At 50.1% G+C, this 25,481-nt stretch overlaps 1 protein-coding gene across 1 annotated transcript in view; it reads right to left on the bottom strand.

The window, feature by feature from the left end:
* Positions 1–232: 232 nt before the first annotated feature.
* The window catches only part of USP22 (ubiquitin specific peptidase 22), a 45,146-nt gene continuing 19,897 nt past the window's right edge, over positions 233–25,481 (bottom strand). The window contains exons 3-13 of the mRNA XM_086686233.1: positions 21,197–21,310; positions 19,294–19,395; positions 18,424–18,593; positions 17,253–17,400; positions 14,951–15,056; positions 11,856–12,014; positions 7,006–7,132; positions 6,021–6,112; positions 5,149–5,211; positions 4,088–4,237; positions 233–3,330 (exon numbers count right to left, since the gene is read on the bottom strand). Coding sequence (XP_086542359.1) covers positions 3,288–3,330; positions 4,088–4,237; positions 5,149–5,211; positions 6,021–6,112; positions 7,006–7,132; positions 11,856–12,014; positions 14,951–15,056; positions 17,253–17,400; positions 18,424–18,593; positions 19,294–19,395; positions 21,197–21,310 — 1,274 coding nt within the window. The 3' untranslated portion in view covers positions 233–3,287. The remainder of the gene's footprint in view (positions 3,331–4,087; positions 4,238–5,148; positions 5,212–6,020; positions 6,113–7,005; positions 7,133–11,855; positions 12,015–14,950; positions 15,057–17,252; positions 17,401–18,423; positions 18,594–19,293; positions 19,396–21,196; positions 21,311–25,481) is intronic.

Genomic DNA, 25,481 nt, shown 5'->3' on the forward strand with positions numbered 1-25,481 from the left:
GGGGGCCAAACAGCAGTGAGCCCATCATAGGACATGAGGAAACGTGGGGTGTGTGGACTCCCCCACACTCAGAGCAGTCGCTAGACTGGTCCAAACCAAGCACGAGGTCTGGCCGCGGACGTTGGCGGGGTTCCCGTCACGACAAAGTGTGCCCAGGCATCCACACAGTGTGGCCACTCATCCACCGTGCCCTTTTCAGCTGCCGTCATTAGGAACAGAAGAGCTGGCCAGATTTCGGAAGAAAATGTAGCTTTATTATGACATAGGAAAGACTACAAGCCATTAAGGTAGAAGGGTCGACAGTTCCTTAAAATGACAGGTAAGAGGGGGGTGTAAACATCTTGGTAATAAAATCCACAGCACGATCATTGGAATCTTTTTCTCACGATTTTCGTTTTCAAGGTTATAGTAAATGAAACAGTCACTTGAATCGTCAAAAGAATGGCCATTTTACCCGGTGAGAGCAGACACACCAAGCCAAACTACAACAGCACGGGGCGACGTGTCGTGGGGGCGGGGGCGCTGCCGCAGAAAGGAGACCTCAGACTGTCCTTCGCCCTGCAGCAGAGGCCCGGCCGCTCGGGCCGCCCGCCCCGCTGCCCCGGCCCGGACACTGCTCAGAACGCACAGCAGACTCTGAAGATGGAAAGCTGGTCTCACCGTGGAGCATGGAAATGATTGCCAACATCTCAGAAAGGCAGGGTGTTTTAAAAACACTGGTGGGGGCGTGGGGGTGGGGGGGGGGAGGTCACCCAGTGATCCCTTAGTGTCAGACGCACTTGGTAATGACCTGAACACCTATACAGGGGTGGTTACTAGGAAATGAGAAAGCCATTTTCTGGAATTTCACAGCTGGATCGGGAGCAAAAGGAAAAATTCCCAGGTCCGTCACGGAGGATTTTGTTCCTAACGTGGCAAATTCACACGAAAACGCCGATGGCAGGATGCCCTGCTGGCAGCATGGGGAGAGGGCAACCCCTGCGGTAACAGCTTGGCCAGTTCTTCCTGCCACAGGGGGGCTTCCCGGCACAGGCAGAGAGCGCCAGGGCCAAAGGGAAGGCAGAGGATTCATTTGGGTATGAGCATTTGATGTCTACAAAAGATTAACGTGGCCTGTCTGTCCCCAGTCCTCCTGTTCTTGGAGCAGCCGAGCTCCTGAACACGAGCAGTGACAGACGGGGGAAGCAGGGCTGGCCAGACCACAGGGAACCTGCCAGAAAACCCAGAACAATCCAGTAAAGCCAGGCCACAAGGCAGCAAAGCACATGGCTCGGAACTCTGCAGGCCAAGTCAGCTCTTCTCCCAGGGTGCTCCTTATTAACGGGCAACGGCTCTCCCCAAAAGACATCTTCACAACACAGCCGGCCTCTCTCTCTCTCTCACACACACATACACACACACACACAGACTCAGCACACGTGGCCATTTCTGGAAATCTGCACCCATCCGTATTTCTGATGACGCCTGCTATCTTCAAACACTTATTCCTAAAATGAGAATGAACTGAGCAAGTGCTTTAAAAACTGCATCACTAGGGAGTTTGTCACGTGTGATGCTGCTGCAGCAGATGACTGCTGTTTCATGTATTCTAGTGTCTTCTATGCTGAGCAGTAACTACTCCACTCCTGCTGCTGCTACCACTTCCTAAATTGACTAGGCTAATGAGCCGGATGTGGTCCACTATTTCCGCACGTCCTGCCGGCTAAGAACAGTTTGTACATTTTTATGTAGCAGGAAAAAAAATCTCACGACACGTGAAAACTGTCCAATTTCAGCGTCCACGGGAAGGTCTCCTGGAACGTAGCCACACTCACGTCTTTATGTATTACCTATGGCAGAGACCACTTGGCCCACAAAGCCTGAAATATTTACCACCTGACTCTTCACGAAACGGCGTGCTGAGCCTGAAATAGGATTCTCCTCCTCTCCAGGAAAGAACATTCCACAGTTCAGATGCAGACCAGGCTTCCGGGACAAGCACTGCTTGTTGCACGAATCATATGCTAAAGCAGCATTTCCTCCCCCACATCTCTGGGTTGGTAAGTTCTCAGAAGCGGACAATGTAAGCTTGGGTTTGGACAGACAGATGCATGCAAGGGATCTTACAAGGAACAATGCAAAGTGTTTCCATCTCCTCAAGCGGCTCCTCCCTCTCCCCACCAGCTCGATCACAAAGCCATTTTCTCCCTGCTACCATTCAAACTACACCAAGTACAGAGCAGAGGCACACGGCAATGAGAGCGACCCCACCGGGGGCCACTCCCGCTTCAGTCCCCCACGGGAGCCGCCAAGCGGCGACAGGACAAAGTATGAGGAAGGGAAACGAAGAAGCCACTGAAAACACTTCATTTACTCAAAAGATTAATATGACAGAGACACTTAGCTGCAGCCTGATTCTCCTCTGCTGCGTCTGCCTGGTTAAAACCAGGACACGGACACTTCCGGAGGGAAGGGCGGAGGGGAAGCAACAAAATCGGCCCCGATTCAGAAGCAAGATTCACTCTCGAGAGAATAAAGGAAAACGACCTCAACTTCAGTATAAATTCAGTAATTCATTCACGTTACTACCATTACGTTTATGAAAGTCACCATCGTGGAAAAAGAGAGAAAAGGGGAGGGAGGATTAGAAAGTGCCTATTTCTAAAAAAAAAAAAAAAAAAACAAAAAAACAAACCAAGAGAGAACACCTGGGCTGACGCTTCCACATGCAGTTTGATGCTAAGTTATCTGCGGAACAGATGTGCCTGGAGACCCCAGGGAGTGTCTTCGGTTCCACAGGCTCTGGGGGGGGTTCTCTGTATCTGCTGACAAGACGGCGGCTAAGAGTTCCACACTATATATATATTTAATACTAAACTCACAGAGAGAAAGGTACTTGCAAAGTCCTTTGTCCTCACGCAGTGTCTTTGGCTCCTCTACTTTCCTGCTTTAATGGACCCACGATTTAAAAATGGACCCCCCCCCACCCCGGCCCCCGCACATTTTCTTGAGGAGCACAGGAGACACCAGGGACGCGTCCACTCTGCCCCCACCCACGCAGAGCACACCCGCCTTTAAATGCTTCCGTGGCCCGGTCCCCGGGGCCTCCTTCCGAGCGCAGCGAACGCCACGACCCCCCAGGCACCGACCCGGGCCGCCGCTGGGCCCAGGCCACGGAGGAAGCCGGCGCTCTTGGGGGCACTTCCGTGGGGGGGAGGTGGCGTCATGCAGTCGGGGAGGACGGGGACCGTTCTGTGAGGCTCTGCCAACTCATCGCCCTCATCTCTCCCGTCCGGCCGCAGATAAGGCTACTCGTATTCCAGGAACTGTTTGTGGTAGAACAGCAGGTACCTGAGGAGGCGGAGACGAAAGCAAGCTTATGTTGTAACTCACGAGAAGGGAAAACAAAACCACCCCCCGCCACCTGCCACTGGCCTTGCACGGTGGCCTTGACACACGCTGCCAGTCTGACTGCTTGCTTGGTTGGGTTTTGAGTCTTAGTTCCCAAGGGGGAGGGTCCTTGCCCCTGCCTAATGCTGGAGCCCCAAGCCCATCCTCCCACCGGCCCACCGGCAGGTCGTGAGCCCCATCAGTCCTGCCTCCCGCTTCTCTGGGTGAGACCCCGCAACGGCGTCTAGTCCAAACCCGCCCCTTTGGGTGGCCTCCTCAGGCCCACAAACCGTGCTCTCAACACAAATTCCACACCGATTCTAGCAAGAGGCCTCCCTGCTGCAAGTAAACACAAAGGGCAGATGCCTCACAGAGTTCACGGTGGCTCATCCCAGCCCACCCCTGGGGCTGGGATCCCACTGACAGTCTTAGGAGGAATAGGGATTTAACAAAGCGGGGGGCCAAGGAGGAATACGATGGGTAGAGAAGAACGAGCTCCCCGAGAACTGATGTGTCAGCTCACGTCGTGGGTAAAATAAATGACTGCGTGGTCTGAATGAAGGTACGATCCAGAGTGACCAAGAGGTATATCCTCTCCTGGCCAGCGACCGACCCAGGCTGGCGTCCTGTCCAGAACAAGCCTCATTACTTCAGCGACTGACGGTGAAAATCCCTGAATGGCTACACCCTCGGGGAGTCAGCTGCTACCCAGACATACCCCTCGCTGTCCAGCACGTCCTCGATGCTGGCCTTGGTGATGATGGCATCGTCACATTTGAACCACTGATCCTTGTGCTGCCGGATGAAGCTGGTGTAGTGGCCGCTCTCCAAGGTCCCTTGGTGGTTAACTACCGCAAACAGGGAGTACCTAGCGTGGGAGCAAGTGAGGGGACAGAGGGTGTGGGGAGAGGGCGTGGTTAGCTCAGCGGTATCACGGTCGGAAACCACATAGTCTGAAGCGGCCAGAAGCCTGCAGTCAGTAGCCCCCTGACACTAAACGGGAACACCCCAGGAATGAGAGCTGGAGCACGGAGGGAAAGAAAGCCTGCCTAGCCCCACTTGGCTCTCGGGCTGCTTTGCGGGAACCACATTTAGTGGAAGTGGGGACAGCAATCCGTCCTGGGGGTACTGGAACCACGCTCTGCCCTGTGCTTTCTACCACACCACCAGTAAAGAGGGTGGTGGAGGAAACAACAGAGGCTTTGGGGCGCCTGGGTGGCTCAGCTGGTCAAACGTCTGCTTTCAGCTCATGATCTCATGGTTCATGGGTTCGAGCCCCACGTCGGGGTCTACGCTGACAGCTCAGAGCCTGGAGACTGCTTTGGATTCTGTGTCTCCCTCTCTCTTCCTCCCTGCCCCCACTCGTGCACGCTCTTGTGCTCTCTCTAAAATAAATTCAACATAAAAAAAAAAAAAAAAAGAACAGAGACCTTATTGCAATGCCAGTGAAGTAGAGGCCAAGAGGCCTACAATTCAGACTCCGAGCCTTCGCTCTAGAAATGCAGGGCCCTCGTGCATGCACAGAAGCCAGGAGAGACAGGTCAGGCTCCTACATCAGGGAGGTTTATGGTGCAGCTGTGAAAAGTCCTTTCCTAACAGGGCTTAAGCGTTTTCAACAGGGATCGGGGGGCAGCAAGACAGGCAGCGGGCCAGGGGCCGAAAGAAACAGGAGGGCTGCCACCACAGGGCCTTCCCTGCCAGGCCTACCGGAGGTCCCGCACCTCCCCCCCCCCCCCCACCTTGGAGATGCCCAGGGCAACCCCACAAGGTGCCACTTACTTATTGTCATTATTGAGACTATCCGTTGGCTGCTGGTACTGTCCGTTCATCCTGCTCTCTTTGCTGTAAGAAACAGGAGCAAGACTCCGCATCGTTGGAAATAATAACCAAGCAGACGCCTGGCTCAAATGATGTACCACTACGACCGGGGCCTCCTACACCAGACGCGGCACCAGGTACGCTCCAGACATGCTTTCTAGGTCTTCCAGCAGCTCTCCCTTCTAGGGGCAGACTATCCCCAGGTGAAGGTGAGGCGATGGGAGGCTTAGGCTGGCGAACTGACCTGCCCAGAGCGTCTGCCACGAGGCGCAGAGCCAGCCCAGATCGAACTGACCCCATGTCCCGGCAAGGAACAGTCTTCCCCAGGCGCTTCCAAGGATGAGCGGCTGTGGCGACACCTTGCTGCCTCAGGCCAAGTTTGTGGTAATTTGTTACAGTGGCCTAGGAAACTAACACATGTCTAACATATTAGGGAAGGTTGCCCTTACTTGGAGGATAGATTTGAGGTGGTCTAGGATATCAAGACTTGAAAACAAGAGAAATGGAATCTATAACTGCAAAATCAACTGTGTTTATCTGTAGCCAACATCAGTCCCATCGGCGATCATGCTGTTTTCTCACGGTGATCCCACCTCGACAACCTGCCAAGTCTGAAACCTGATCGAGGATCACTAGGGAGAACCCAAAGCTGAAGCAGCACATCTGAGGAAACTAAAATGTGTCTTGGGTCAAGATCAGGATAACAATTCAGTTTTAGCACATATGGATACATCAATGTCTAAACCGGCTCATCGGGACCCCAGTGCCAATCACTGACCCCACAGAACCACACCCTCCTGATCACAGACACGGCTTAACAAACCCTTTCATACCTGGACGCCATGAAGGGGGTCATGTCCAGTTCCAGGGGAAAGGACACATATGTGGTGATCTTCCTCCTCAGTTTGGCCGAGTGTTCAAATCGCTACAGAAATTTGGGGTGGGGGTGGGGGGAGAGAAGGAAGAGGATGAAGCTTTACAGGTTTCCCCTGATGGTGCCTCTCTGTGCACTCCCAAAAGTGGGCTTTCCCTTTCTGAATTGCCCTTCGGCCACGTCTAGAGCTAACAGATTCAGCAACGTGATATTAATCCATACAAATCTAATTTATACAGTTCAAAAACGAAGTCTTGAAACGATGGGATTGTTCAAAGTGATCGACACCAAGCGTACAAAAAAGTAATCCTACGACAAACCCGGCAAAGTGCAAGGTAGTAGACAACAGAATATCCATAACGTCTGGGAGCAAAAAGGAACATACTGTTCTTTTCACCAGACAAAGACATTCCTCTGCCTAGACTCGGGCCACCAAATCCAGCTAGAAAGCCAGGAATGGTTCGGTTTTGTTTTTTGTTTTTGAAAGGGCCATAAAATAAAACAAAGATTAGAAAACAAAGATTCTGTGTGGCTGTGAAACCTAAAATATTTACTGTCTGACCCTTTACAGAAAAAGCTGACCCACCCCTGGATTGGATCATAATGCTAAGGGTCTTGTTTGCGTTTAAAAAGTAAAAGGACAACAGAAAACTGATGTCGAGGGGGGAAGAATCCGGGTGGGAGGAGAAGTAAAATTTTAACCCCCCTCCCCACCCCGGTAGAGCAACTCACATCCTATTTTCATCATGAAGTCATTACTTTCGTTTACCACAAGCCTCTCTGGGCAACAGAAGACGGGGAGAGAGTTCCAACTTACCACCCTCTGGTTTCTCCAGTGTTCTTTCCCGAGTCACCGCAGTTACAAGACATACTTCCTGCACCAGACCAAGAGGCTCTCAGTTGTACTGGGGATTAAATATGGCGTCTGCCACTGGAAAACTTACTTTGAGATGAAAGCAGGCTACGATGGGCAGCTTCTTCATGGTGAGCTGCTTAGTGGACTCCTGGTAGCTATGGCAGCCGCTACACTTGATCTTGGCGCTGCTTCCTAAGTGCTCTGGTCTCGTGAATCTATGAGACATTTGTATTTTTAGGAGAAAAAGGTGGGAGGGGTGAGAAAAGGAAAAGACAGAAAAGAATCATTTGACCGCTTTTGATCGGCTAATTTCCCTACTTAAAAACATGCGTATAGTTAGGGGTGTTTGGATTTCAGAAAAAGGAGATGACGCTCACACAAAAACTGTACACAGATGTTCTGAGCAGCCTTATCTGCTTTAATAGCAAAACAAAAAACAAAGAAAAACCACGAAAGAAGCAACCCAGATGTTCCTTAGTGTACGAAAGGTTACGTGACACCATGGAATACTGCTAGTCGGGAACAGAGAGGGACAAACTATGGATCCACACAACCGGAAGAATCTCCAGAGAATTACGGCTGGGGAGGCAAATGGGGCCCTAAAATTACATGTCCTAGGGTTCCATTTACAGAACATTCTTGGAATCCTGAATTTACAGAAATGGAGAACAGATTCCCGCTGCCAGGGGTTAAGAGACAGCAGCGGTGGGAGGGCAGGAGGAGTGGCTGTGAGTCGCGATGCAGGGCTGGGTACCAATGTCAGTACCGTGGTTGTGATCCTGAACTCTGATTTTACAAGATGTCACCACTGGGGGAAATGGTAAAGAGTAAAGGGTATCCAGTTATTTCAGATAAATGCATGTGAATCTGTCTCTCAAAAGTTAAATCTAAACAATGGGGAAACGAACATTTTCTAGTGGTGAAGACAGATCACAACATAGAATAGAAAGGTTGCACTAAGTCAGTCGGCAAGCATTCCTGTCACAGGTGGTGGTTACTAGAGGAAAAACGCATGAAACAGGATGTTTCAATAGGACTTATGCCAAATTTTTTAAGTCTAAAGCTGAAAAACAAATAAAATTCATGTTTTCACATGGGGCCTGGAAATCTTTCTTTATGCTTTGGAAATTCTGTGATCTCACCAGGGGCACGACGACGCCCCCTTATGACCAACGCTGGCCCTGCCTGCCCCACGTACTGCCCAGGACATGGAAATCTGAGGAGAGCAGTTAGATCTCATTGGGGAGAAGGACGGAACAAGGCATCTGTGTTTACTGTAACCTGCGAGAACTAGCCCACAAAGGCAATCAACAAAATCCAGAGTGTGCATAATTCTGTGGAAAAGGAGCTTCTCGGCACAGAAACAGCAAGAAAACAAAAGGGGGAGCGGAAGCCTACGGATTGGGAAGGGACCTGTGAAAGCAAGCAACCAAATGTAATGTGTGGTCCTAGTCTGGGATCCTGATTTGAACAAAGCGCACAAAATAGTTTTTTATAAAAACAATCAGGGTAGTTTGAATACTGGATACCTGACTGGAGGAGAGAAGAATGCACCTGTGTTTAGAGTGAAGACTTTGGATATACCTGAATCGCCACAACCCTACCCCACGATCCAATTTTCCAACTCAAAACAGTTTGGCCCCATCCCAACCAGACTGCTCAGAGCCACCCCAGGGACCGCACCCGCCTCCCTAGCGTCTCCACAAGCTGGTCCAGCCAGCACTGGCAATGGCAGGCCCAGGCTCGAGTACTCAGACCATGCGTCACTACTGAGCAGAGAGCACTGTGCGCTGAGGAAGAACACTGACTTCTAGATCTGGAAGCCCGATGCCAACCCACAGCTAAAATTAGGCCTAGACTCTGCTGGTCTGCAAACATTCAGAAAGGCGATCGACGGCGGAAAGCAAGCGCCCAGGGCAACAAACCTACCAGGCCTGGCTGCAAAGAACACTTCCTTTTTTTTTTTAATTTTTTTTTTTCAACATTTTTATTTATTTTTGGGACAGAGAGAGACAGAGCATGAACGGGGGAGGGGCAGAGAGAGAGGGAGACACAGAATCGGAAACAGGCTCCAGGCTCCGAGCCATCAGCCCAGAGCCCGACGCGGGGCTCGAACTCACGGACCGCGAGATCGTGACCTGGCTGAAGTCGGACGCTTAACCGACTGCGCCACCCAGGCGCCCCAAGAACACTTCCTTAATGGAGCCCCCGACCCGCACCATCCTCGCCAGAGAAGGAACGAAAGCCAGACACTCTGCTCGGTAACAGAGGCTCCAACTCCCCGAAACGCCACGTTCTGTGGTTTGTCAGTCAGACCGCGGGTGAAACATTCCATCTCTCCTCAAATCTGATTCACACACTTTATGCCAATTATATTCACTTGACTACCTATTCTTGATTAAGCTACTGACCAATAAGCACACTGCTTCTCACGATGAGACGCTTATACAATGTGCACCAACTGGGGTGCCTGGGCAGCTAAGTCGGTTAAGTGTCCGATTTCGGCTCAGGTCATGATCTCACAGCTCGTGAGTTCGAGCCCTGTGTTGGGCTCTGTGCTGACAGCTCAGAGACTGGAGCCTGCTTCAGATTCTGTGTCTCTCTCTCTCTCTGCCCCTCTCCCACTTGTACATGCTCTCTCTTCTCTCTCAAAAAATAAAAATAAAAATAAAATAAAATAAAATGTGCGTATAAGTCAAGAATCATCTTTTGAGGTTTTCCCATTTTTAATTCTTCTGGAAGTTCCTAATCATCTGTCATTTTTCTTTCCATGTGCAGTGCCCCTAAGCTGAAACACGCCCACCCCCACCGAAATCCCTGTCATCTCTGCCAAACTATGTGAACTTTCTGACACGAAATATGTCAACCAAACCTGCTTCAGCGCCAAGAAAATGTACTGAACAAGTCCCACGGTGCCAGACACGAAGAGGATTTGGCTTCAAATTCACATAGCCGTAAGTAAAGAATGGAAGGACGACAGAGCCCAGGGCACAGATCTTGTCAATTATGTATCCGGCTCACCCTCCACTCGTGTTCGGGGAAATTCCAAACCTAGGTGGGAGACAGGGCTGTCTCCCTTTATGGAGGTTTACCACAAAAGCCAGGTCATTGCTTTTCCCACCCACCTGCATGGTGGGCACACGACCTAGGCTTGACCAGCCGGATGCCCATCATTAGGCCTGGAAAAATCTGGAAAAATCATACTAAAGAAGCAAGTGCAGGAAGAACTTGTACTGTCAGGGAGCAGCATCTCAACTGCACCTGAGGGCAGCCGGCCCAGCAGCGGGCTGCACCTTCCGGATGCTGGTCGCCGAGCCTCTTCTGGAGACCACCCGCTTGCTGAGCAGGCTTTTCTTTAGCCTTCCTGTGGATTCTGCGAACTCCCTAGTACCTTTCCCCGCTTAAGCTCACCAGAGTCCATTTCTGCTGTCTGCCGCCTGGAAAGCCCTCCGGCCTGGCATACGCGGGCACGCACTCACTCGCGTGTCTACGACACGCCCATCGCCACGGGAGGGGCCGCGGGGGCGCACAGAGGTGGTATGAGGCCGTCTCCTCCGCACTGAGAAGACACAGCACGTAAACGCAGCAGAACTGAGAGCAACACAAAGAGTCGGAGCCCAGAGAAAGGGGGAACATGGAAACCTAGAAAAGCGACAGGCCCGTCTCAGGAAGGCCTTCGTGGTCCCGCTGAGAGTCCACCTCCTCCGCAAAGGGTTCAGAGCACACAGTGAGCGCTCCCTCAGGCCAGCTACAGAGGGGTGACCGCCTCCTAGCCACGCCCGCACTTGCTGAAGACTCAGGAGGGAGGGTGTCTGCAGCCACGGAATTACAAACACCTCCGCCGGCTTCGTCATCTACTCCCACAGCGGAACTGGAAAAGGCACTCTTTGCAAGTGACACAAACTGGAGACAGATGTGCTCCGCCTCTTCTTGGCCACTCGGGCAGGGACCTGGATCCGCGGCACTCCTGCTCCTGACCTGGCACTCCCTGTGCATCTCAGCTTGCCGAGTGCTCCCTCCCTGCCTCTGCACTGTGGGCAACCTTCCAGTTTTACTGAAATTCATAACTAAGTTCAATGGAGTTGTAAAGACTCCCTTGGAAAATGGTGGGTTTTTTTGCTTTGAGCATTCGCTTGTTGTCCAAATTACAAGTCTGATGCCCCATTTACATCTGGACCTATCAGTGTGACAAAGCCGATGCACTGAAAATTCTACACATGCGCCTTTGAGCCTGCTGACGTACAGGGCAAGATAAATGCCATGAAGCTTATCCCTCTTTTTAAGGAACACCTCCGCCCAAGAACGTATCTACAGCAACCTTTAATTCAACAAAGGTTGTCGAACACTAAACTCAATTAAAATAAAGCGTGGGAAGGGCTTCCGTTCCACAACATTGCAGGTGACACCAGCTACCTTAACACGTTTCACAGCAACCCTGCCCTAAACCTCAGCACTTGTCGAAATCGGTGGTGTGGTAAAGGGACACACACAACACCACAATAGGCTAATCGCCTCCAGGAAGGGCCATGTGCCACAGCGGGCGGCCAGACTCCGGTGCAGAGCATTAGTCCCAGAAGGTGAGGGAACTTCAACTTCTGCTCTGTGGCTCCCTGTTAACGGACACGGGGCGGGGTGGGGAGCGGGGGTAAGCAGCCGTGCCACACACAGGCTACAAGCAAAGCCGGCTAAATGGAAATCTCTAGTCATCGTGCAAACATGTGACAGACCACGGGAGCCACCTGCAGACTGTCACATCTTTCCTTGTTGTCTACACAGGACATGTGAATAAAAATACTACTGGGGCCCTGGGGTAGCCCTGAATTTATCAGGACTTTACTCTGACCAACCACTACCCCAAAGAGCCTCAAGGCAAGGAGAGACAAGTGCCTGCAAGGAGAGACCATTCTTCTTCTACAAAAGCGCAGGCGGCTTTCTTACCTTCGCAAGCAGTCCGTGAGCGTAGTGGTTCCCGCTACGTGGCTTTCCCCATTCACCACGCTGCCCTCGCTGCCTGGGCTCAGGGGCCAGAACGGGGTGGAGGAGCCAGGCAGGTCTAAACTGATGTCCCAGAAGGGGTCAATGGTGGTGGAGACTCCACTAGAAGCAAGAGGAGATAAACGCAGAGGTGAGAAGGGACAGCCATGCACCTTCAGGGGCACCCCCTGGCGGACGGCACCTTGACGTCCTCTCACAGCTCTGCCCTTTCATCCAAAGGGCATCGAAGATCAGGAAACACACTGAGTGCCCCCACACACCACGTCCTGGGCCCCCAAGGTGGCCCTACAGAGGAACAGCACGTAAACCTCTTAAGGCAAAGGTTGCTCCTAAAGCAAACCCAGGAGATCATCACAATCATTTTGGGGTTTTTGTGAAAAATAGAAACTTCTGGGCCCCACGTCCAGAGACTCTGAATTGATGGATGTGCGGCCGCAGCATCTGAGAACCGTAGAATGTTTGCCTGGGAGCTGGAAACCGCGGGCCTAGGTGGAATGGAGACATCAAGCACACCTAACGTGGAGAGAACACCGACCAGGCACAGCCCCACAGCCGGACAGCGGCATTTAATGCTCTATTTAACAAACCGGTTCCCTCTAGCGGAGAGGTTTATTTTAAAGGACACAGAAAGGAAACTCACAGACTGGAATGTTACTACAAATATTTAAGCAGGGTATTGGGACCCCTGGGTGGCTCAGTCGGTTAAGTGTTGGACTCCGGCTCAGGTCACAATCTCATAGTTTGTGAGTTCGAGCCCCGCATCGGGCTCTCTACTGTCAGCGCAGAGCCTGCTTGGGATCCTCTGTCTCCCTCTCTCACTGCCCCTCCCCAGCTCGCACTCTTTCTCTCTTGCTCTCAAAAATAAACATTAAAAAAATAAAATAAAATAAACAGGATATTAATCCCAGACAACCTCCTGCTGAAGGAGTTCAGCAACACAGAGCCAACGAGGAGGTTCTTCAAAACTGTAAGTCTAGGGGCACCTGGGTGGCTCAGTTGGTTGAGCGTCCCACTTTGGCTCAAGTCACGATCTCACGGGCCCCACTTCTGCTGTCAGTGCAGAGCCCACTTCAGATCCTCTGTCTCCTCTCTCTGCCCCTCTCCTGCTTGCGCTCTCTTAAAAATAAATAAAACTTTTAAAAAAGAAGGAAAAACTGTGAGTCTAAACACTGCTTAGAGCAATGGCCCACGATGACACAAGCTGTGTCACAGAAAACGGGGTTCGTAACAGGCAAACTGTTCCCCTTCTGGTATCTAGTCCATCCTATACAAAGTGCAAGTGGTAATCCCATAGGTTCTGAAATAATTTTAATGGATCATGACTAGGGTTTTTTAAAAAACTGAAAAAAAAAAAAAAAAAAAAACCAGGAGCATGAGCTGAGGTCGAAAGGGAGGGTTCCTGCAACCTCGCCAGTCAGTGCCTTCTTGAAGCTCCTGGAAATAAAAGCTCTGCATGCCAAGCAGAGGCTCCAGCTGTAAAGAATCAGGGACGCTACTCTGGAGAATATGGAAAAGGAAACCGTAAAATAAAAAGCAACCCACTCTGGAGCACGTGTGCCAAGAATCTGCCGTGTGCGCCCCAGCCCCCCCGGAAGGCAGGGCTCTTATTCAGCTCCTGGTGTCAGGGACACCGGCGAGCAGAGATGGGGGGGGGGGGTTGGACACAAGAACAAAGGTGGCCTCAGCACGAAGGGCCGCTGGTCCCTGGGGACCCTGCTCTGGACGACCTGCTAATGCGCATCTTCTCTACTGGAGCCATTTTATCTCAACACATCTGGTGACTTGGCTGCTTACACTGAACCTCTCCTTCTACAATGGCATATGACCCAGCCATCAGAAAGAATGAAATCTTGGCATCTGTAATGACATGGATGCAGCTAGAGAGTATGACGCTAAGCGAAATAAGCCAGCCAGAGAAAGACAGATACCATATGATTTCACCCCTATGTAGAATCTGAGAAACAAAACAGATGAACGCAGGGGAAGGGGGAAAACAAAAGGGAAAGGGAAGGAAACCACAAGAGACTTAACTGTAGAGAACTGAGCACTGGAGGGAGGTGGGTGGGGCTGGGGGGTGGGCTAGATGGGGGATGGGTATTAACTAAGGAGGCAACTGTTGGGGTGAGCATGGGGCGCTATATGTAAGTGATGAATCACTGAATTGTGTATCTGAGGCCTATTTTACCATACGTGTTAACTAACTAGAATTTAAATAAAAACTTAAAAAAAAATTATAAATTTCGAGAATTGTATGTTCCACAAAAGAAAAAAGTATCAAATCAAAATTATCAATCTAAAAAAATAACAGAATCTGCTTCACATCTGCTTGCTGCTGCAGATGCTCCTCTATAAGGACCAAACGTTCTTTTTTTCTCTTTTAATGTTTATTTTTGAAGGAGTGTGAGCAGGGAAGGGGAAGGGAGGGGACGGAGGATCCGAAGCGGGCTCTGCGCTGACAGCAGAGAGCCCGACACGGGACCTGAACTCACGAACTGTGAGATCAGGACATGAGCCGAAGTCAGATGCTTAACCGACTGAGCCACCCACACGCCCCACCAAACATTGTATTTATCCGCACATCACCAAAAAGGCGCTGTGGTGGCACCAACTTTTAGCTCTAAACATAAAACTTTTTAAGTTTGAGAGAGAGAGTACACATGCGTGCACGCACACACAGAAGGGGCGGGGTGGGTGTGGGGGGAGAAAGAATCCCAAGCAAGCCCCACGCTGTCCACGCGGAGGCCGACATGGGGCTCCAACTCATGAACCACGAGATCCTGACCTGAAACCAAGAGTCACGCTTAACCAACTGAACCACTCAGGCGCCCCTCTAAGTGTGAAACTTTTAAAAACTGTGCAGAACGCAGCAGCTTCGGCGGCTAAACGTGTGCCACGATGTTCAACAAGCAGCACCCAGAGTAAAGTCGGCCTCACCGACAGGTCCTGGGGTCCCACATCACGGTCTGGCCGGCACGGCCCCGACAGCTTTCCGTGTCCCAGAAGAACCCCCGGTGCAGTGCGGGACGCCTCGCACTTACTGGCAGACCTGGCAGGTGACGTCCGACTGCAGTCCGCCCGTGAAGATCTGGTCTATGATGCAGTTGCAGTGGTTGGGGTTGTTGGCCTTCTTCCCGTTGTCATCACCTGGGGAAAGACCGCAGCTGTGTGATCTGCAGCTGTGCCCCCAGAGTCCGCACGTCTCCAGGAGCCACAACCCAAGGGGCAAGGCCATTCGCCTACAGAGGCGTGAGGAAGCCAGAAGTGCCGACGCTTTCGAAAGGGCACAGGAAGATACTTCAAAGAGGGAGACTTGGCAGGAAAAGAGGAACAACCCGGCTGGCTTATTCTCAATTCTCTTCCTTGTCTCCACTCCCTAAGATCTGCTTGGCTTCTACCTTGGCACCAAAATGTATCTCATGCCCAATAGCTGGGGAGAGTTACGGATTCCCTTTTCCAGGTATGGAATGACCGAAGAGTTTCGCGGTGGCGTGGCCCGGTGGACTGTGCCTGTGGCGAGCCCAGGGAAGCCCCCCCTTCCCCGCGCTAGTCCTGCCCGGGGCCCTGACTTCAGGAAGTCCCTGTGCAGCACTCCTGCCAGTCTCTGCTCTTCTCGTCAGCTCCTGCTCTCCGGAACCTCAAGAACAGCTCTGCTTTCCTTCCGATCGGTTGGACCGAGATAAGTACTATTCCCATCCTCTCTACTTCGATGTGTGTGCACACACAGGGGTACCAAGCTTACGTGATGGAGCACGGTACACATTAAGCAATACTGTAAATACATACCATGGAACTTTCATTCGACTAGACCATGGGGCTAGACTATTTGTGCCTATCTGTGTATATATTATATATCAAAAAGGTTAAATTATCGCACAGGAATAAAGGATGCGCATTAGGTCTTTTGACAGCAAGAAGACACAGAGGAAAACAAGCCAAAAGACACCGGATGGTCATAACCACACAAAAGAACACAGTCAAGGGCATGGCAGGCCTGGCTAACGGGCCTTCCTGTGTGCTGTGACCTAGCAAGGCTGAAGGAGAATTCTGATGACCGTGCTTCTAACGAGAAGAGCCGGACGTTTCTTTTGACATGTGAAATGGAATCATGTGTGAGAACGGGATCACCATCACCGTATTGTGTGTTCATCACACGAACGTTGTTTTAACACCAGTGCATGGTCAAGCAGTGGATTTTCAGGATAGACTAATGCTGGTTACAGAAGTTTCCTGATTATCCTCAAATGCTCGGGATAATAATTTAATAATCTTACACAGTGGCTCTTTTCTGTGTGTACGTTGTACTTCGTGCTGGGAAACCAAACCCTACCCGAGCCACGAAGCACTGTTTATTAGGCTTCCCAGGCAAGCACTGAAAGGATCGTGTGTGTGTCTTTCAGGAGAAAACAAATTAAGTACACAAAAAAGCCAGAACCCAAAGCCACCGACAGCTGATCGGAACAAGCCACCTTATTTCAGGTTTGGCTTGCCTCTAAGTTGTAATGCGAGACAACACAGGGCATTTGTGAGAGCAGCTCAGTGACCGGAGAGAGGCTGGGAAGGAGCCGTAGGAGGCCGTTCAACAAGACCTGGAAAAAGTGGACTCTGCTCTTTAACAGAATCCATGGAAGAGAAAAAGAGCCAGTCAGGAATCCCTTACCACCAGCTGTACCAGCCGGGAGGCCACAGGTTACCCCGGCACCCTCCAGCTACACTGGGGCGTGCTACCTGAACGGGCCGCATCAGCACCGCGTGGGAACGCGTCAGGAACAGAAACTCCTGACCTCACTCCGCACCCAGCAAAGAGGAACACCAGCAAGCCCTCCAGGGGCTTGCTGTTATTCGGCGGCGTGTTATTCGGTCCTAATCTCCTGTCCGCTGTCCCCTTCCCCAAACTCTCAAACCCCACACGCATCTGAGACCCCTGGGGAGGCCGTGACCCTCTGGGGCTGGGCTGTGAGACAGAAGCCAAGATCCAGGGAGCTCCTAAGAGAGATCTGAAAAAGCCCTTGGCTGGACCCAAAAATGAACGTGACTCAGGGTCAGGGAAACTGCCAAGTGTGAAGGTCTGGTTTGTGTTCTCAGCTGTCTGGCTGTGTCAGAGCAATGACCAGTCCTTCTGGAGACCCGTGACGGGAGGGAGCCGGTTTTGATGGCGTCTGAAGCATTTTTACAGGCCCGCTGCCACGCTCTTCCACCCCAGCAAGGTCAGAAGACAGCACCCAGAACGTTTCCTCCGCCCTTAGAAACAAACTGTGAAGAACCTCTTTGAGGTATGAACGGCTGTTTCTTACGGGAGATGAAAACCCCACCAGGTCACCGGGAGCTGTAGCAGGCCCCCACCTTTGCAGTGCCGGTGCAGGACGTCCAGCGCCGCGATGAGGAATTCGTGGGCGTCCTGCTGCTCGTACCCGGCCAGGTGCCGGGCGTGAGTCCACACCAGGTGCAGCAGCTTGTACGGGATGTGGGGGGACCGGTGCCCGGAGTAAAACTGCTCAGACGCACACACACACAGAGAAGGAAATGGGGGAAAAAAAAAAAACCTGTCAGGAATAAATATCATCCTCTGAACACAGAGCACACACAATAAAAAAAATTATTAACAACTGCCTAGAACTTCTTACGGCTACTCTGACAAAAAATGGTTCCAGTTTACTCCCCCACTCTGTTTATTTTGCAAACTGCATTTTTCTCTGGACTCACTGAACTTTTTGAATCCGTCCTCTCCCTTCCATTTTCTACAGATAAGCCAAAATGATGAATTAGGAGCGCCCGGTATGCAAACCAGGGGGGCAGCTGCTGAGTGGGAGTGAAATGCTGCAGCAAAGGTACCGACAGAAACAGACGAGGCTCCTCTGCCGGACCCCGAAGTACATCCGGGTCCTGTCGACAACCAATGGGGCGGCCGAGCAACTTCAGCCCAGGCACGCTTTTTGGCCACTAGGCGCACAGGATCCAGCTCAAGGATACCTGAGCCCAGGCCTGAGCCCTGTCACGCTCTAAGCGATGGTCAGGGAGACAAGGACAGGCACGACCTGGGAGCAGCCTAGGATCCAAACAGGACAGAACCCGACGACAGAGACGTTCTGGTGAAGCACACTCAGGTCTGGCAAGGGAACAGAAGGTCCACTCTCCTCGAGAACAAAGGAGGGAAGCGGTGTGCGCGCCTACGTGCGCTGCTGTGAATCGGGACGGCAGACCCGTCCCCCAGAGGAGGGAAGCGCGAGATGCCACAGTATTTACAGGCAGATGTCTTCCACCGGCTATGCCCCTTTCCAAGGGCTCTCTCGCATCCTCCCAGCCAGCAGTGTGCCTCGAAGTGATGCCTCCGGTCCCCACCTAACAGTTCCCTTTGGAAAAGGGCGACGTTCCACAGCAAGTGCATATGTTAAATACTCGCTGTGTGAGGTTTCAGAAATCTGCTTCCCTTTATTCCGTCAGCCTTATTTTTTTTTTAAAGGGAGAACACAAGTGGTGACAGAAATGTTACGCTGCCAGAGTCCACGGCGCTCACCTCCTGAAAAAGTGAGGACATCTCACACACCAGACACGAGCTGGGGCTCTGCATTTCACACCGGTGCCTGTCGGAGAGGAAGAAGTCCCGCAGGAGCGGCGTGTGGGTGAGAGCCTGGACGATGCAGTTCATGAAGCACGTGTTTCCAAGGTTGATCAGCCCCCGCAGACCTGGGCAGGAGGCAGACGGGACAGCAGGGCTGACGGGCACTGAACTACACGTCCCACTGAACCCCGATGGCACTGCTGTGCCTCCCTTTACATGTACATGCTCGTTGCCTTTCATGCATTCATTCAAGAGGCAAAAAGAAATGCAGTATTTTCCAATTTTATGCCACCTTTATGGGAACTGTCCTGAGGAATGCTCACTATCACCCTACCCCTCACTTCAGCCGTTATATTTTGATAGAACTGCTCACAAATATTCCAGAACGATGGGAAAGGTCAGAAAGGAGCCTAACAAACAAAACCTATTAAAAAGTTTCTAAAATGTATTCCTGAAGTCTTAGAAAGCCCAGAGAACCATCTCACACACATCCTTTTCTCTCTCACTGAAGATTATGTACAGCCTCCACTTGGTCAGAATAAACTTGAATCTTTTCCCAGGAGAGACCATCAGGGCCACAGGGCAGGGACCATTTCCGCCCATCACCATTAGGCACGTTAGGCCTACTGCAGCCCCCCACAGAGGACAGATGCTCCAGAAGTAGTTGGGGGTGGAGGGCAATTGATGGAATGAGTTATACACAGGTTTACAGAGAGCTGTACTATGGGGCCCACCTGTTTACATCTATTGTTAAACCCAGAGAAGCAAGCCTCACTGGCAGCGAGGACAGACGACCGGCCGCTCCAAACACTGTCGCCCACCTACCTATGGTGCAGTTAGAGGTGATCTTTCGCCTTTTCGGGTTGTGTTTCAGCAGTTCAAGCTCCCGTTTGGTTGGTTCCCAAGTTGAAAACTTCTCCCCAACGCCTAAGCGGATGGAAGACAGTTCCAGGCGCCATGAGCTCAAGTTTCATCAAGTGTGTTTATAAATAAAAGTGATGGTGATAGAATACTTAATCGGGTTGTATTTCAAAGCAGGGCATCCCATAACACGAGGTCTTTCTAGAACCATATTATATTGCAATGGGCTAAAAAGAACACTTAAAAGGAGTTTCTTTTAGAAAATGTGTGAATAAGCAGTTTCCCGTGAGAAAGAAAGCAATACCTCCAGTTAATGCCACAGTCACGCTAATGCCAAGATGGATGTTTTTTCAAAGCCCTTAATCCTTGAATAGAGAGCCTGTAGCATCAGCCCTGGGGCGGGGGGTGGGGGGAGGCAGTGCTGCACTTGGCACTTAGACGAAGGCTCTCCCGTGAACGAGTGAGTCGACAGGGAGAAAATGCACTCGCCGTTTGAAAATACATGTCAAACAGCCAAAGACAATGGCGTAGATGCCACTAAGTGTCACACTTCATGCAAATACCGATTCACTCAAAGGTACTTGTTCCTTGCAACCTAAAATTTCTGCAAAATTTAGTAAACTTTAAAAGATATAATATCTCATTGACGGATGGAATTGTAGAATGACTTTATGTAGAAGAGGTCGATTTTATTCTGGGACATGCATTTCTTAGCTCCTGTGCGTTAAATGTCCTTGCCAAAGAAATGATATATTCGGACTTAGTGGCAATGTTACTAAATTTCTGAGAGGGAAAAGAGTAGGAAGTTGGTAAAGAGACTGTTCTTCAGAAACAATCCTGATCACTGAGAGCACCTGTTTCTATTGTTCCGCTCTCAAAAAATGGGGTTGTTTTAAAAGCAGAGCAATTGGGGACGTCTGGTTGTCTCCGTCAGTCAAGCGTCTGACTCTTGACTTCAGATCAGGTCATGATCTCCGGGTTTGTGAGACCGAGCCCCACATCGGGCTCTGCGCTGACAGTAGGGAGCCTGCTTAGGATGCTGTCTCTCTCTCTCTCTCTCTCTCTCTCTCTGCCCCTACCCCACTCACACTCATGCTCGCTCTCTGTCAAAAAAAAAAAAAAAAAAAAGGCGGAGCAATTAAGGCCAAAAACTGTAAAACAGATATGTTCTCCTTGTGAGCAGTGATGGGAACTGTCACTAGTTGAGAAATGCTCACCAGCCACACGGGGTAAACTACACCTACTACCATTGAAACCTGTGAGCATCTGCCTAAAGAAAGAAAAACAAATCAAGGAACCAAAAAATACATCAATGAACAATAAAGAAAACCGCTGCATAATGTCTGTGTCCATCCCCGACAGCACCCCTTGAAGAGAGCCCGTGTGAGGCCAGGGAAGCGACAGCAACGGAGAACCCCACGCTGGTACTATAGCCACTGTGAGAGCAGAAAACATATACTGGTCTCTGCCCCGGGTTGCTGGCACAGAGCTCCCCAAACTCTTGTAACCTCCTAAGTGATAAGAGCGTGAGCATTAGGAGCAGCTTCTGTTCTAATGAGGTGACTCTCGGTGGGTTCCTGGAGGCGGGCTGGTTGCCAGAAAGACCGAGCCTCGATGAGAAGCTTGGAAGGTTCAGCTCCCTCCCCACGCACCTGTCTGGCCAGTCACCTGACCTGCCTCTCGCCTACAGGAGGGAGTGAGCAAATCAGAACCCAACCTGCAAAAACCTAGCTGCGATCCTAGCTCTCTAACACTCACTTTCTCCCTAGATGTTGGTCTTTCTCTTGGGACGTTCTGCCCTTCAGACACACGAGGGGATGCAGGACTAAGAGACAAATCAGGCACACAAATCTAGGCCAAACCAAACCTTGCATTTTCCAAGCCTTCCGCTGTTCCTCTTTGGCAATGATCTCCATGTCTTTGTCGTATATGTAGTCCTGACACAAAAAGCAGTAGATCCCTCCATACATGAGATCTATGGCTGCAAAGAGAATGGAGGGAAGAGATCAGATTTAATTACAAATGTACAGGTAACGCTTAAGGTCACAAATGAAACCCCTAAGTGTTTTAGACATTTCACTGTTTATACCATTTCCCTACTCTCGAACCATAGAACCCACCTGTTGCAAAATGATTGGTCCCTCCCATTCAGACCTCTATCCCAAGCAGGTGGGGTGTATACTAAGCAGGTGTATTTTCCCCGGAAGCTCCTATGAAGGGCTGAGGAACCCAAGAGAGGGGTCAACGTCCACATCTCACAAAGAACCTAACTCTCAAGTATCAGGACCTTCTGTCTTTTCTCTGAAAGGGTGGGGTTTTTTTAAACACGGGGGAATTTTATTTATTTATTTATCTTGTAATGTTTATTTATATTTGAGAGAGTGAGAGAGACAGAGTGCCTGTGGGGAGGGGCAGAGAGAGAAGGAGACAGAATGAGAAGCAGGCTCCAGGCTCTGAGCTTTCAGCACAGAGCCCAACATGGGGCCTGAACTCAAAAACTGTGAGATCATGACCTGAGCTGAAGCCAGGCGCTCAACCAACTGAGCCATCCAGGCACCCCGAAAGAGTGGGATTTAAAACAAGGGAAAACTTTCATGGAGTACGATCAGCTCCTAAGGATTCTCGGCCACCTGACACATAAAACCGTTTTACTATATCTAGAATTCCTACAGGATTACAAAAAGGAACACAACAGCTACCGGCCTACTCTCACTTCAAGGACAGCTGTAAAATACGCTCTAACCAGAGAATCTTGACTTCCTGACCCACAGAGCTGACTGCTGCTCTCACGCATTTTCTCAACCACCTCATCCACAGAACCCGGCCCTTAGTTACCACATTAGAAAGTAAGATAAAGTCCTTTAAGCACCTGGAAGAAAGGTACTATCTCCACTCAACAGTTAAAAAGAATTTTTTTGGCTGAGATTCACCAAGATGTTTGAGAGGCAACGCAGCATGGAGGCAAGAGCTTTACAGATTTACAGAAACTAGTATTAATCCCAGCTCTGCCATGTACCTTTATGGACCTCTGATGAATTACTCCACTTCTCTGAGCCTCAGTTTCCCCTTTGGTATAATGGTGATAGTAACAGCACTAACACCTCATAGGTTTGTGTGGTAATTTTATAACGTCACAGTACACCTAGTATACAGTAGTGTCTTCATAAATCACAGCTCTGATCACATTCTATGCCTTAAGTTACTATGACACAGATCGGTAATACTGTGGTGGATCTCTGAAGTCCTCTGTAGCAGGTGTACGAAGGCTCAGTTTAAGAATCACAATCTACCCCTCGCCCCTCCCCGCAAACTGACAAAATTCCTACAAATTCTTTGAAAGTCCCCATCAAAGCTCTGCGGACAGCTCGGTTCCTCCTCGGCACTTCGTATTCCTTGAATGGGAAAAGTTCCTGGTGTGGAGATACCAAAGCCAGAGACAGACTACAATGAGGTGGTACAGAAATTTTCAGGAAAGCAGAGACATTCGATACAAAATATGCCAGGGGTGCCTGGGTGGCTCAGTCAGTTGAGATTCCGCCTCTTGCTTTCAGCTCAGGTCACGATCTCATACTTCGTGAGATCGACCCCATGTCAGGCTGTGCACAGACAGCATAGAGTCTGCTTGGGATTCTCTCCCCCTCTCTCTCCCCCACGTGCTCTCTCAGTCTCAAAATAAATAAACAAACATAAACAAACAAATAAAGTGCCAAGCATGCAACCAACAGCCCAACTACCAGCCTGGGGAAGGCATTTAAACATTTCAACGTGTGTTCAACTCGTCCTAGACAAGCTCTTCTTCAAGGCACCTTTCCACACCCTTTCCACACCCTTCACTCACTGTGTAAAATGAATGAGGTCAGCTGGGGTGCCAAGACCACTCAGTGGGGGAAGAACAACCTTTTCAACAAATGGTGGTAGGATGACCAGAAATCCAAAAACAAAAGAATGAAGCTCAACCCTTACATCATATACAAAAATGAACTCCGAAAGCATCAGCAACCTCAATAAAATGCTACAAGTATAAAACTAGTAGAAGAAAACATAGAGGCTAAGTCTTCATGACCTCAGATTTGGCAATGGACTCTTAGGTTTGACAACAAATACACAAGCAACTAAAGAAAAAAATAGGTTAAGTTGGACTTCATCAAAACTAGACTTTCTACACCAACGGATGTTATTAAGAAAGTGAAAAGACAACCCACAGAATAGGAGAAAATGTCTGCAAATCATGTCTCTGCTAAGGGTTCACTATCCAGAAGATATATACATATATCTCCAAGGTGTGTGTGTGTGTGTGTATTTCCAAAAAATACACACACACTCACACACACACATATCTCAGAAAGTACAACAACGAGACAAACAGCTCAACCCAATTAAAAACATGAACAAGTGACTTGAATAGACAGTTCTCCAAAGAAGATATACGAAGGACCAAGAAGCACATGAAAAAATATTTACCATCACTGGTCATTAGGAAAATGCAAATCAAAGCCACAATTAGACACCACTTCACACCCATCATGGTGGCCAGAGTTATTAAAAAAAGAAAGAAAAGAAGTGTCGGTGAGCATGTGCAGAAACAGCAACACTCAGGCACTGCCGGCAGGAACGTAAAATGGTGCAGCCACTGTGGGCAAGTTTGGTGGCTCCACAAAAAAGTCAACACGGAAATATCATATGACACCGCTAATTCGCTCTAGCGAATCCGCTCTAGGTATACATCTTAAAAAAAGGTAAACGTATGTCCACACAGAAACTTACACATGGATGTTTATAACAGCCTTATCATAAGGGCCCAAAGGTGGAAACAACCCAAATATCCATTAATGGATACAAAGATAAGCAAAATATGGAAGGTCCACACAATGGAGTGTTACTCAAACATACAACGCACGGACTACTGACACATGCTACGGCGTGGATCAGCCCTGGAAGCATGCTGAGAGAGAGAAGCTGGACACAAAGGGTCATGTACCGTATAATTCCTGTTATGAAATATTCAGAATGGGCAAATCCAGAGAGACAAAAAGCAGATTAGCGAGTGCCAGGCGTTGGAGGGAGGAAAGAATTAGTTCCTGGAGGTGGGGTATTCTTCCGAGATGACGACGAGGTTGGAGAGTAGAGGGGTGGTGGTTGCACAACTGGTGAGTGACGAAAAGCTGCTGGATTGTATGCTTTCAAATGCTTCGTTGCACATCATGTGAGTTTCACCTCAACATAAAATTTAAAAGCCCAAAGCAACACCTCCCATCAGGGTAGCTCCCCTGGAAAATTATTTCATAGTCAAGACGAGGGTATACTGGCTTCCTTGGGAATTCCCAAAGCCATCAGCTCACAGAAGCACCGTGCATGCACCACGCAAGGTCCTTTTCTGTTTGGTCGCAGGGTAACCTCGAGAATGGAGGAAAAACACTGGCGATTCATAAGCGAACTGATATCCTACACCCATCAACACACACTCTAACTCTTGAAAGACACACGCACACACGGAACAAAGCTAAAGGCATTACTTTTACACCTCTGTGGCTCATACAGACAAAATCGAAGTACCCTTGGACTCAGCACAAAACCAGACCTGCATGAAACTAGAAGGTACGAACACAAAGCAGCTCCAAGTCTGTCACCTTACTCTGTTGTACCCGCCCCACAGCTGGCTGGAATATTCCGACACCCAGTTTGGGACACCAACCCGTACAGGTGGAAGCATACCAGCAAAGCTGAGTGACTACCCCGAAAGAGGGGAAGTTCTCTTCCCTGAAGTGTGTATTTATCACACTGCATTAAGGCAACTTGACAGGGCAGGACCTCAGACTGCCGTCAGACCCTCCTCGTCCCGTGCCACACTCGCCCGTCCCTCCACAAGACCTTCGACAATGGCCTTCCTCTACCAATACTCTGTTTTTAAGTGCATCGTCCACAATATTCAGACAAGACTCAGTTTAGGTCTCCGTGCTACTCCAACTAAAACCTGGATGCCTGACGGGAACTTCAGGTCTCAACGTCGTACTACCACAGATCCCCTGGGAGGCAGAAGAAGTGGGCCACCAGGAGGTCGAGGCCCCTCACTCCCCATACCACTGCTCAATCACTTTGCCCTGGAACATCCTGCGAAATACTCTGCATGAAAGGACAACCAGAGTATCGCCAGC

This window comes from Puma concolor, chromosome E1 (assembly GCF_028749965.1).
Source record: "Puma concolor isolate L17-30 chromosome E1, mPumCon1.1.hap2, whole genome shotgun sequence".
Classification (NCBI taxonomy): domain Eukaryota; kingdom Metazoa; phylum Chordata; class Mammalia; order Carnivora; family Felidae; genus Puma; species Puma concolor.